The sequence below is a fragment of the Leopardus geoffroyi genome, chromosome B3, assembly GCF_018350155.1.
Source record: "Leopardus geoffroyi isolate Oge1 chromosome B3, O.geoffroyi_Oge1_pat1.0, whole genome shotgun sequence".
Lineage (NCBI taxonomy): Eukaryota > Metazoa > Chordata > Mammalia > Carnivora > Felidae > Leopardus > Leopardus geoffroyi.
Genome location: NC_059337.1, coordinates 134,961,350 through 134,974,543, shown reverse-complemented (window position 1 = coordinate 134,974,543; position 13,194 = coordinate 134,961,350). Strand labels below are relative to the sequence as shown.

The following is a 13,194-nucleotide window of genomic DNA, read 5'->3' as shown; positions in this document are numbered from 1 at the left end:
CCTACCTGCCTGTAGACGTGCACAAACGGACATCCACATCCATTCCATATCCGCACGCACTGTGTATGTGCACGCACACGTACACAAAGATATAAAATGGTTCTTTCTCTTGTTCAGAACTCTCTCTTGTCACCCATGTCATTGGGAGTAAAAGCCAAATTCTCACAGCGGTCTATCGGGTCCTTCATGATTTGGCCTTGGCATTGCGTCTGACCTGATTTCCCCCAGGGTTAATCTGCTCTAGCCACACTGGCCTCCACGTGGTTCTTCAGATATGCCAGACATATTTCCAACTCAGGGCCTTTGCAGCTGAAAAAATTCCTGTCTGGGATGCTCTTCTGCCAGAGAGCACACGGCACACTCTGTCACTGTCCTCAGGTCTTTGCTTCAATGCCACCATCATTGTGAAGCCTGCCTTGACCACTCTATTTAGAATTGGAAACTCCACTTCCGTTGTTACCCACTCCTTGTCCCCCTTCTCTCCCTTATTGTTCTTCATTGCACTTATTATAATTTTACGGATTTTGCCCATTTGTTTTAGTTATCATGATTCATAAAAAGATAAGCTGGATAAGTCAGGGTTGTTGCTGTTGATTTGAAATCTTCTCCTCTGCTGCCTCTTTAGTACCCAGAACAGTGCCAGACGTAAAGAGTGCTTTAAGACTGTTGGACAAACTAATAATACACATTTGTGCAAATATTATTACACACGTAACACAGGGGGAGGTTGACTTTTGGTTGAATCTTGCATTTTGGTGTAAGAAGCTCCATTCCAGGCAATGACCAGCTATAATACTGAGTTCTGCTTTGATTCCCCTTTATTTTCCCAAAGATAAACCCTGTTGTGTCACTAGAACCAAGCTTCCACTACCAAAATATGATTTTACTACACTTACGTGGAAATCCTTAATTTGTTTGGATTTTCAAGATTCTCTTGGGAGTTGAATAGTAACTGTATCTAATTTGCAGCTAAGTCAGGAATTTTTTAGCACTTTTTATGCAGTCGACACATGTTAATTTCAACATTTCTAGTGCTATCAGCTACTGTACACACAGATGTTCTCTGAGGATACAGCAATAAACAAGACAGACAGATACCTTTATAGATCTTTCCTGTAATGGGGGAGGATAGGAGTTAAACAAAAGAGTTGTACAAATTAAATACTGTTTCTGTACGTATGGCCGTGCATAACCCGAAGCAGAATTATCTAGGCATATTTCTGCAACGCAGCTTTCTCAATTGTCCCTCGCAGCTACTGAATCAGAAACTATGGGTGCAGTCCTGAAATTTGCATTAAAAAAACCTCTCCTAGTTAATCCTTACTTACCCTTACATTTAAGACAGCCAAGTAGTAGAAATAGACACAAAACACACAAGATGACTGTGATCAGGGGCATATAATCTAGTCCAAGGGAGTCAGACTGAAAGAGGAGTAGGGGTGAGCCAACAAAGGAAGAGCAAGGCAGGGTGTAGAAGAGGGTACGGGAGAGACAGAGAGCATCCCAGGAGAGGCGGTGTTGTCACAAGGGCAGTCATGGCAAAGAGCTCCATGAGTCAGGAGAACCGGGAGGCATGGAGCGCAGTGAGTGTGTCTGTGTAAAACAGAGAATACACCTTCCGTTCAGTCTGCGTGGAACATTCATACAAAATGATGGCTTATTTTGTAATAAAGTCTTAAGGAATTCCAAAAAGGCTTAATATGGTCCGCATTCTATAACTTTAATTCAAATTAAAGAAATGCAAAACAATGCAAAAAGAAAATAGTACGTGCAGACACACATATATCTTTAATTCACTCACCCCTAAATCTGTCTAGTGTGACTTGTGAAAAATCCTAAGTAAAATATTACCAGCAAGTCAAATGCAGGAATACACTAACACCGTAGTGTATCAGGAGACTGTAGAGTTTCTCCAGTGTGAGCAAGTTTGAGCGTAGGAAAACATTAAAATAACATACTGTATAAATGGATTGAAGTAAAACTAATCTCAACAGAAGCCATAAAACATATTTGATACAATGTAACATTCATTTCTGAATAAGTTTATGTAAACCAGAAATAGAAGTGATACCACCCAATGCAATAAAATCGGTGAGAAGTCCTTAGCAAACATATAAAATTCAATATTAAAGCATGAATGCTTCAATGCTTCTATTTTATTTTGTTCTTTAGGGTCAACCTAAGCCAACACAACAAAGAATAAATAAAGTGTAAATATTGTAAAGAGACAAAACTCACCATTTCCACATATAATTACTTACTTAGAAATATGGAAGAAACCACTGGTGAACTATTAAAATGAATAATAATTATCACTAATGTAGTCCAATGGATATCAGATCACAAAGAAAAATCAGTAATGTTCCTATATATCTGTACTAATTAATTGGAAGTAATAATGAAAAACAACGCACACTTCATCTGCATACAATAAAAGATGTAGAATTTAATCTAAAATTATGTGTAAGGCAGGTGTGAAAAACATTGTATGATTTAGGTGAAGCACATAAAAACACCTAATAAATTGAGAGAAGTCTCATGTTCTTGATGGGAAGGTTCACCATTAAAAGCTCAGTTCTCTCCAGGGTAATTGCACTGCATTCAGTGCAAATACAATCAAAACCCACCAGGGTATGTTTGAGGGAACACGGTGGGCTTATTCTAAAGTTCATAGTGAAAAGAAAATTTGTATTAATAAATAATCTGAAGGGGCTCCTGGGTGGCTCAGTCGGGTAAGTGTCCAACTGCAGCTCTGGTCATGATCTTGTAGTTCGCGGGTTCAAGCCCCGCGTCGGGCTCTGTGCTGTCAGCTCAGAGCCTGGAGCCTGCTTTGGATTCTGTGTCTCCCTCTCTCTTTGCCCCTCCCCCACTCATGCTTGCTCTCTCTCTCCCTCTCTTTCTCTCTCTCCAAAATAAACATTAAAAATAAAATAATAATAATAAATAATCTGAAGAACAGAAAGTGAATGGATTTGTCTTCCTCTATATAAAAAGAAATTAAAATAATATAGTATTACTCAAAGTAAGCAGATAGAAGGAAGTAGTAAAGATTAGAGTGGAGGTGAATAAAAAAGAGAATTGAAGAAAGGTGGAGAGAATCAACTTTTACTTCATTATTAATGGATATTTTTGCCCTATTAACTTCTCAGGGATTTTATGCATTCAGAGAACAAATATTTATTGAACATTTACTCAGTTGGCAGAAAGCCTGCCACAAAAAAAGCAAGTCAACCTGTATTCTATTTGCAGAAATCTGGTAAATTCAAACAGTGTGCTAATGCGTCTACTCGAGAAGAGTGTAATTGCACAAATGATCAGAAATTTTCACATGCTGTTGCTTTCTCAGACTGCAGAGAAAAGGTAAGCTAATTTTTAATTACCCGAAGACAAAATACTTTCATATCAATAAAGATTTTGAAATGTGCAGTTTGATTAAACATGAGTGTTAAGACAAAGAAACGTCTCATTATGACACAGAATTAAATAGGACACAGAGCTAGAAAGATCTGGATTTAAATATGCCTAAACCAGTTAATTAACCACTCTATAAAATAGAAGAATACCCGCCCTATCCCGTCCATTTCACAAGATTCTTATGAAGATACGCGCACAGGCACGTATCTGTATGAAAACAATTTGTGACCTGTCCTACACTACACTAGATTATGATGAACATTGATTCACTAAAAAAAAATGTGTACATGAGTGTCAGTGCTGGGAATATGGGTATCAGTGTTGGGAATATGGGAGATCAACTCCTTGTAATCAAGGAGTTTGGTCTGGTAGCAGCCACAAAATAGAAGACAGTATAGTATATTGGTTAAGAGAAGGGTTCTGTGTCACATGTTTTATTCTGTTAGCCTCAAGACATCCAAGAGTGTATCAAATGGATATTGATGTTTGCAATAGGTGAGTTAAATGTCCACTTAGTATAGCTTTCAAGTAGATCTATTTCAAGGCCTTGTAAGACTATATAATAGCATTATAGACTCTCCATCTCTGTCTTCTATCCATCTATAGCATTATATTAAGTGATTTGATTTTTATAAAATCTTTGATATAAAGATAAAATCACTGAATACCATGTTGGGCGTAGAGTTATCATTCAGTGAATTGTGAGGAGTGTCATATATACCCCTGCAACTCTCCCCTCACTGAATTACAATGTATCTCTTGAACATTCGCTGACTGCCAAACGCTGCTTTACGCATTCTTCGTGATTGGTCTCCAATTCAAGGCACTGACAAGCCAGGTAATTTGCCAAAGATCACCTTGCTAATACATGAAAGAGTTAGATTTCATCTCTGACTCCAGAGCCTGAGCTTAAAGAGTGTGGCTGAAAGATCATGGCTGGCTGGGAGAGAGGTGTGAGAGAGGTGGCCAAGAGCCACCTCATGCAGTGCCGTTTGAGATGCGGGTTAGCCAAAAAGGTTTGAATACCATCATAGAAAATTTCTGAAAAAGACCAATAGAAAGTCATGAATTTTGTTACCACAATGTTTGTGTATTACTTTTGGAGTTCACGTTAATTCTACTGTAAGACACCGTGTTTCTCACGCCCTGAGAAGGCAGAAACCCTGAGAGGCACATGTCCCTTAGAATGGCCAAGCTCTTGGAGAATGTATCTATTCACTCTTTACCAGGAAACGAAATTAGTCCTGAATTGTCCAAATTGACATTCATTCTCGGAATTTGCATTTTAGGTTCCTCGTTTTAAGTTTCCAGTTACACAATATCCAATTTCTTTGGAAATTTACAGTGAGGATGGACATATCCCAGTGGAAATGCCATATCTGGTTACCGTGACTGAAGTGAACAGGAGAGAAAATTGGAAACTAAGTAGGATTTGCTTTCTTCTATAATTATTTTGTCTTATAAGTAATGTTGTTATTACCTAGGTAAGCGGCTTATAAAACCAGTTTACAACAACCAATAGTTCTTTGGAAAAGAATTTGAGTCCGTTGGCAACTTGCGGTTTACTGTCCTCCTTGTCTCCCACGTATTTCATTATTACTTTCAGTGCCCTGGATTTCGTGGCATAACAGCATTTTTGAAGAACTTGAACTGTAAAACATTTGAAAGCCATTTTGTAGATGAGTAGCAAAAACGACTGACTGAATTTGTGCTACACGTTGGTCTAGTGTCTCTTTCGAATGGTTTCTCTGTGTTACAGAGAAGGTTCTAAAAGGTGTGGCCAGATAGCCTATAGAATCTACTCTCTAATACGAGCAAAGTTTTTTCAAAATTCTATGGTAAAATAATTTAAAAGATGCAGAAATTTTTTTTAAACAAGAAAAATCAGGGGCACCTGGCTGGCTTAGTCAGTAGGGCACGCAACTCTTGATCTCAGGGTTGTAAGTTTAAGCCCCATGTTGGGTGTAGAGATTACTTGAAAGTAAAATTGTAAAAAAATTAAATTAAAATTAAATTTACCACAATTCAATGTTACCTCTAATATACAACTTTTTCCTGCACATTTTGTTTATAAATACTTTGAGGCAATCTCCCACTCGATCAGTAAGTAGACAGACAAATAGATTGATAGAATTAAATGAAATTTTGGCCAGTTATTAATGTTACCAAATATCCAGACACTGGGTGTTCAGTGAGTCTTACTCTGCCCAGTATATGCATTCTTGAAATGAAAAATCTAGCAAAGAAAACTACTATTTCACTTTACTAACATCCCCATTTTCTGTGGTATGCTGGAGCCTAATGTTGCCAGCTTTTGAGCATCAATTGTTAAATATTCAAGCGTTTTGTGTACTGGTTGTTAAGCCATTAGTAGCTGGAGATTAGCCATGGTGAGGCTATTTATACCATGGAAATTGGCAAATGCTGCTATCAAAGCTTTCTCCTCCCTTAGATCCCGTGTACCATTATACCACTGCAATTTCTAATCCCCACACCATATATCTGGTTTTAGAAAGAATTACAAGAAAAGCAAGAACACCTGATCGTTTCTTTTAGAAAAGATTTAAGTGATCCTATTGTGAAAGTTTTCTACCACCTTATCGAAAATCATTTACCAACCACTAAGTTTGCATTATCTCATTGCCAAAGATATAAAGTATGTACAGGTTAGAACTTGTCATAAGCATGGGGTTGGAAGAAAAGGGCAGCCTGAATAAAGTGGTCAAAGGGCTTGTCCTTCTTGACAATGTCCTTGAGAAGATGCATTGTTGGCCTCATTTCCCTAAGTACATTTTCTATAAAGTCAAGCAGAACTGAAAGTCTGGGATAACTTAGCCATGTTACGGAGTAAATTCCTTCATTGTACCTTGATGTACGTAGTAAATTTTATGCAAAATGTGAAAACAGCATAATGTGCTTAAAATATACCTCATGTACTTTTAGAACACAGTGTACCAGAGAATGTAAAAAAATTGAAAGATTACTTAGAACCACGTCTTGATGCTCCAGTGTATAATCCTTTAGGCCTCAACTTAAGTATAAAGGTGAGTTGACAGCATTTTTGTTTTTCCTGTTTTGAGTTCACAAAGAACATGTGTCTAAACTAAGATTGGTTTACGTTTTAAAGTATAGCTGTCCGTCAGTAGCAGAAACTGTATCTTTAAGATATATGGAAAAGTGTTTATTTTTCCTCCGTTTCTCTTGACATCAGTATTTCAAAAGGCATCTGAAAGTTAAATTGAACACTTTACTAGTTTTTGAGCTGATAGGCAAAAGTAATAGGTTATTTTTCAAGGTAGAGCAGAAACGTTATTTCCAAAATTTAGGCGGTAAATGAGTTTTCTTGTGTGTACTTTTGGATGTATACACGTATGTCTTCATAGCCGCCCTTAAGAACACATGAAATTGATATAATCTAGGTAATTATAAAAGTCAGTAACAATTAGTGAACGTATCAAAACCATGAATATGATGATTAGCCCAGATTACTCGTCAAGTCCATGTTAGGTTTTGTGTCTCTGTTTCTTCATTCTAAAAAGAAGCATCACCTATTTGTCCTTCTCCCTCCGTTCTAATTTTGATACATAAAGTAGATGTGCAAAAGCCTTAGGAAGGGGATCGGATTTTTCTATGCATCATCTGTAGGGAAAGTGGCCACAGTGTGTATTTTAGCTTGAAGGAATATACGTGTCCATGCTGCTAATGACCAGGTGTGTTTTTTCCACAGGGCTCTGAACTTTTTCACTTCAGAGTGTCTGTTGTTCCGGGCGTCACTTTTTGCAATTTAGTTGAAGAATTTCAGGTATAGTAAATGCACAAGGTACTGATGGGATGATGGCTGGGGAAGTAACATGACAAATGTCAGTGCAAGAGACTCTAAAGAGAAAAAAAAAAACAAACAGCATAATTTGTGTGATACACAAGGCTTGGAGACCAGAGATCCTGAAGAATGGGGATGACATTGTCAGTAATGGTGAAGGCAGAGTGCGTGACAGGTATAGGACCCAGCAATGCTGGGAAAATTTTAATAAGTGCTTGTATTTGTTTTTATTCTCTCTCCATCTTCCATATTTGACTCAGTTTTCCGACTTTTACCGCACTTCCTCTCACGGCATCTCCCCAGAGGAACACAGGTCTATAACACTCAAGTTTCCATTATGATCTTCCCTTTGATTATCATTGTTGTGATGATAGTCTTAATACGCCTAAAGCTGTCAGGATCCAAAAGTATTTGGAACCAAAATCAGTGCCCCTTAGGGGGCAGGGAATGAGAATTTGAGTTAATTGATTAATGACTCATTCATTATCGAATAGTGATACCATATTATAAAAAATAAAATATCTCTCTCTCTCTCTCCCTCTTTCCCCACCCCTCTCCTTTTTCTTTTTTTTTTCAATATATGAAATTTATTGTCAAATTGGTTTCCATACAACACCCAGTGCTCATCCCAAAAGATGCCTTCCTCAATACCCATCACCCACCCTCCTCTCCCTCCCACCCCCCATCAACCCTCAGTTTGTTCTCAGTTTTTAAGACTCTCTTACGCTTTGGCTCTCTCCCACTCTAACCTCTTTTTTTTTTTCCATCCCCTCCCCCATGGGTTTTTGTTAAGTTTCTCAGGATCCACATAAGAGTGAAAACATATGGTATCTGTCTTTCTCTGTATGGCTTATTTCATTTATTTATTTATTTTTTTAATTTTCTTTTTAACGTTTTATTTTTTTTTTTAATTTTTTTTTTCAACATTTATTTATTTTTGAGACAGAGAGAGACAGAGCATGAACGGGGGAAGGGCAGAGAGAGAGGGAGACACAGAATCAGAAGCAGGCTCCAGGCTCTGAGCCATCAGCCCAGAGCCCGAGGCGGGGCTTGAACTCACGGACCGCGAGATCGTGACCTGAGCTGAAGTCGGACGCTTAACCGACTGAGCCACCCAGGCGCCCCTAATGGCTTATTTCATTTAGCATCACACTCTCTGGTTCCATCCACATTGCTACAAAGGGCCATATTTCATTCTTTCTCATTGCCATGTAGTACTCCATTGTGCATATAAACCACAATTTCTTTATCCATTCATCAGTTGATGGACATTTAGACTCTTTCCATAATTTGGCTATTGTTGAGAGTGCTGCTATAAACATTGGGGTACAAGTGCCCCTATGCATCAGTACTCCTGTATCCCTTGGGTAAATCCCTAGCAGTGCTATTGCTGGGTCATAGGGTAGGTCTATTTTTAATTTTCTGAGGAACCTCCACACTGCTTTCCAGAGCGGCTGCACCAATTTGCATTCCCACCAACAGTGCAAGAGGGTTCCCATTTCTCCACATCCTCGCCAGCATCTATAGTCTCCTGATTTGTTCATTTTGGCCACTCTGACTGGCGTGAGGTCCTATCTGAGTGTGGTTTTGATTTGTATTTCCCTGATGAGGAGCGACGTTGAGCATCTTTTCATGTGCCTGTTGGCCATCCGGATGTCTTCTTTAGAGAAGTGTCTATTCATGTTTTCTGCCCATTTCTTCACTGGGTTATTTGTTTTTCGGGTGTGGAGTTTGGTGAGCTCTTTATAGATTTTGGATACTAGCCCTTTGTCCGATATGTCATTTGCGAATATCTTTTCCCATTCCGTTGGTTGCCTTTTAGTTTTGTTGGTTGTTTCCTTTGCTGTGCAGAAGCTTTTTATCTTCATAAGGTCCCAGTAATTCACTTTTGCTTTTAATTCCCTTGCCTTTGGGGATGTGTCGAGTAAGAGATTGCTACGGCTGAGGTCAGAGAGGTCTTTTCCTGCTTTCTTCTCTAAGGTTTTGATGGTTTCCTGTCTCACATTCAGGCCCTTTATCCATTTTGAGTTTATTTTTGTGAATGGTGTGAGAAAGTGGTCTAGTTTCAACCTTCTGCATGTTGCTGTCCAGTTCTCCCAGCACCATTTGTTAAAGAAACTGTCTTTTTTCCATTGGATGTTCTTTCCTGCTTTGTCAAAGATGAGTTGGCCATACGTGAAAAACTGTTTTCAAGAACTTTAGAGGAGGTAGTTTTGCTGGAGAATACAGATTTCAGAGGTGATACAGGTGCCTAGTCTCAAAAAATGATGGATGGCTTAACTGAACAAGTGAAACTTTTATAGTGTCTGGCGAGGTGACTCAAATTTTATTTTAGGTAAAAATGGGTAAGGAAGGGATTCTGGGTAGAGGGAACAGCAGCCTCAAAGACAGATAAGAGAACGTATAAAACTTACCTCTTGAGTAGCTTATAGACATTTGGATGGAACTCAAGGTTATGTATAAGAACATGGGTAGGTTAGGGTCAAATTGTGGGAGACCTCAAATGTCGTAAAGAGAGCTTTAGAACATTTCTATTAGCAATAAGAAGCTATTAAACATTTCGAAGAAAGGTGTTTGGGGATGGACACAAGGTCTATAGGAGCCCAGTCAGAGTCAGAGTGAATCAAGGTTTACAGCAGCCCAGTCAGAGTGAATCACAGGATTTTTGTTCCAAGCGCTGGGACATGTATTTGCTCTTTCTTGATGATATTGAACAAAAAACTTGTAGCCCCAGGAGCTGCTGCTGTCACCCATGAGGGCTGTGGGGACTGAGAGGGGAGATACCCAACACCGAGGAAGCAGAACAGAAAGATGGAAACAAACCCCAAACGGACTATGATTATAGTAACTTGTATCCTCTGGCTCTAACTTCTGCATAGAAAATAAAATTCACTTTTGCAATTACAGGTAGCGTATAAACTGTCTCTCTCATTGGCCACAAACATATTAGATCTCTCTTTTTTTTTTTTTTTTTTTTTGAATGGAAAATTGAGGGTTCTTTTTTTTCTAAGTTTATTCTGTGAGAGTGAAAGCACACGAGCCTATGAGCTGTGTAGCAGCAGAGAGAGAGAGAGAGAGAGAGAGAGAGGGAGAGGGAGAATCCCAAGCAGGTTCCATGCTGTCAGCACAGAGCCCAACCCAGGGCTCTATCCCATGAACCATGACATGACAATCTGAACCAAAATCAAGAGTCAGACACCCAACCAACTGAGGCACGCAGGCACCCCAGATTAGATCTTTCTTAACAAAGCTAATTATCCAAACTCTTCTGATGGTCCAGCTTAAAAGGAAGATTTTGGTTTTTAATTTTTTTTAACGTTTATTTATTTTTGAGACAGAGAGAGACAGAGCATGAGCAGGGGAGGGGCAGAGAGAGAGGGAGACACAGAATCCAAGGCAGGCTCCAGGCTCCGGGCCATCTGCACAGAGCCCAACACGGGGCTCAAACTCATCAACCGCGAGATCATGACCTGAGCTGAAGTCGGACGCTCAACCGACTGAGCCACCCAGGCGCCCCTAAAAGGAAGATTTTTGTTTTCTTTCTTTTTTTTTTTTTTAAAGATAAAGTGGGTATTTATTTGTACTTAAATCTATCATAAACCACCAGCCAAACTGGTCCTATCATCACGACACATTAAAATATAAAAACAGCTTTCTACAAATACTGGAATAACGAACAGGTCAGGAGTTGTAGTTAAACCAGCACAGGGGGCAGAGGAAATCAACGACGCACATTATAACTTAACCCTCCACCGTTAACAATTGAGGTTGTTAAGCCTCACTATCTCAGAAAATACAAATAATCCTTCATCACATCTTTGTATTTTTACTTCCTATTCTTGTGGTTAAACTCTGGAGCCTAAAGATATACAAGTTAGTATTGTATCTAGTTATCTAGAGCCAGAAATGTATTTCCGCATGTTGTTCAAAGCAGCCAAAGCTACGGAATCCTCTTTGATGAGACTCCTGCCGTTCCCCCTTGATGGACAGAATAAACATAATGAAAAGCAGAATATCAAGGCAGAGATACAGGACCCTAACAGACAAATCCTAGAAGTAATACAGCCATCGCCCAAATGGAGACGGATTAATACACTCATGGTCACGCGACTTCAGGCTGTATGTTCAGGGTAGTTTGGGAATAAATCCATTATTTGCTGGGCACTAAAATACTTAGCCGTTTGCTGTATTACACTGTGGCTTTCCCCAGTCGTTTGTAAGATGGACTGCAAATCGCTGACAGAATTTTGCTGTAACTGTATCTGGGGCTGCGGGGATTCCTCTCCACAGTCGTGCAGCTGACTGTTCCAGACCTGGCCATTCCAGGCTTGGGGGCACCAGGTCTGACTGTTCCAGGTCTGGTTGCTCCACGACTGGCTGTTCCAGGTCTGGTTGCCCCATATTGGAAGGTTTCCGGAAGTGTTCATCAGGTATCCCTGGTGATAGGAATAGAAGCCTGGCTATTCTGGATTTGCAGAGCTGTTCTGAGTCACAGTGTTTTATTCTTTGGCCAGTTTTCTTGCCACCTCTTACATTTCATTCTCTGGTTCTGGAACCAGGTCTTAACCTGCTTATAGCTAAGGTTCAGAATGTTGGAAAGTTCTTGCATCTGCTGGAGACTGAGGTATTTCTGTCTCTGAAATCTATCATTGAGTACATACAGCTGGGTCTGAGAGAAGACGGTTCTGATCTTCTGTTTCTTGCCCTGAGCTGGATCGTCCTTCTTCGCGGTGATCTCCTCTGCAGAAGTGGGTAGCACTTTTACTCTGGGACTGGTGGAAGAATCGGGGCTGTCCTGATCAAGTAGACCCATGCAGGAAGGAAGAGGAGAGACGGTCTCCGTGTGGGGGGTCTCAGCAGATGACATTTGCAAGGGTGCATAATTTTCTTCAGGCCCATCAATCTCAGGCACTGGAGAAGAGTCCCTAGAATCGGGCGCTTCGGGGCAAGGCGGGCATTGGGGCTGAGCTGGATCCGTATTCATGTTGCTGAGTTGAGGGAAGAGAGAAAAAAAAAGAGGGAGATGCAGGCTTACGTGTCTAGGTGGAAGAACTTAAAAGAGAAATCTGAAGATCTCCAGATGTAAGAGTATCAGAAAGACAGGATGCAGTGGCGTCACCACTGAAAGGGCCAAGCACCAACCAACCCAATTTAGCCAGATTTTTGTTTTCTTACAGTACCCTTTGGAAGACCACAAGTAGAATATCCATTCAGCATCTAACATTTTCTACCAAATTCCCAATAATTCCAGTACCAACTGAACACATACCATTGGCTCTAAAGTACAACAGGAGATGGTTAGGCCAGCTGATCCATTATTGCAAGGATAAGTATCTGCCCAGATGGGAAAGAATGGTTTCTCGCTGCTCTCCACACCACTCAGCCGGGTCCACCTTTTAAATTCTGCAGCTTACAACATCCCACTTCCAGTGACAGTTCCCGATGGTCAAAATACTTTTGGTTGCAAATAAAGCAACTTCACTTAAAAAAAAATAAAAGTGTTTTATGGACAGATTGGTGTCCTACCAAGATGAATCTGGCAATGTTATTATGTCAACCTGGATTGACAGGGTGGAAAGGAGGCTAAGTGGTTGGTTTGTACAAGGTGAGTCGATAGAGCTCACAATAGCAGGATCGAAAATGGAATGGAATAAGTGAAAAAATAAATAAATAAATAAATAAATAAATAAATAAATAAATAAATAAGAAGGGGCGCCTGGGTGGCTCAGTCGGTTAGGCGGCTGACTTCGGCTCAGGTCATGGTCTCTAGGTCCATGAGTTCGAGCACCATGTCGGGCTCTGTGCTGACAGCTCGGAGCCTGGAGCCTGTTTCAGATTCTGTGTCTCCCTCTCTCTGACCCTCCCCTATTCATGCTCTGTCTCTCTCTGTCTCAAAAATAAATAAAACATTAAAAAAAAAAAAAAGGAATGGAATAAGTGAAACTGAGAGAAATTGTAGA

At 39.9% G+C, this 13,194-nt stretch overlaps 1 protein-coding gene and 1 pseudogene across 4 annotated transcripts in view; one reads left to right on the top strand and one right to left on the bottom strand.

The window, feature by feature from the left end:
• The window catches only part of CATSPERB (cation channel sperm associated auxiliary subunit beta), a 106,230-nt gene that overhangs the window by 91,689 nt on the left and 1,347 nt on the right, over positions 1-13,194 (top strand). For all 4 annotated transcript variants that reach the window (XM_045451896.1, XM_045451894.1, XM_045451897.1 and 1 more), the window contains 4 exons: positions 3,250-3,360; positions 4,704-4,839; positions 6,358-6,458; positions 7,142-7,216. In XM_045451896.1, the coding sequence (XP_045307852.1) occupies positions 3,250-3,360; positions 4,704-4,839; positions 6,358-6,458; positions 7,142-7,216 (423 nt within the window). The remainder of the gene's footprint in view (positions 1-3,249; positions 3,361-4,703; positions 4,840-6,357; positions 6,459-7,141; positions 7,217-13,194) is intronic.
• Positions 11,230-12,367, bottom strand: LOC123584230 (annotated as a pseudogene).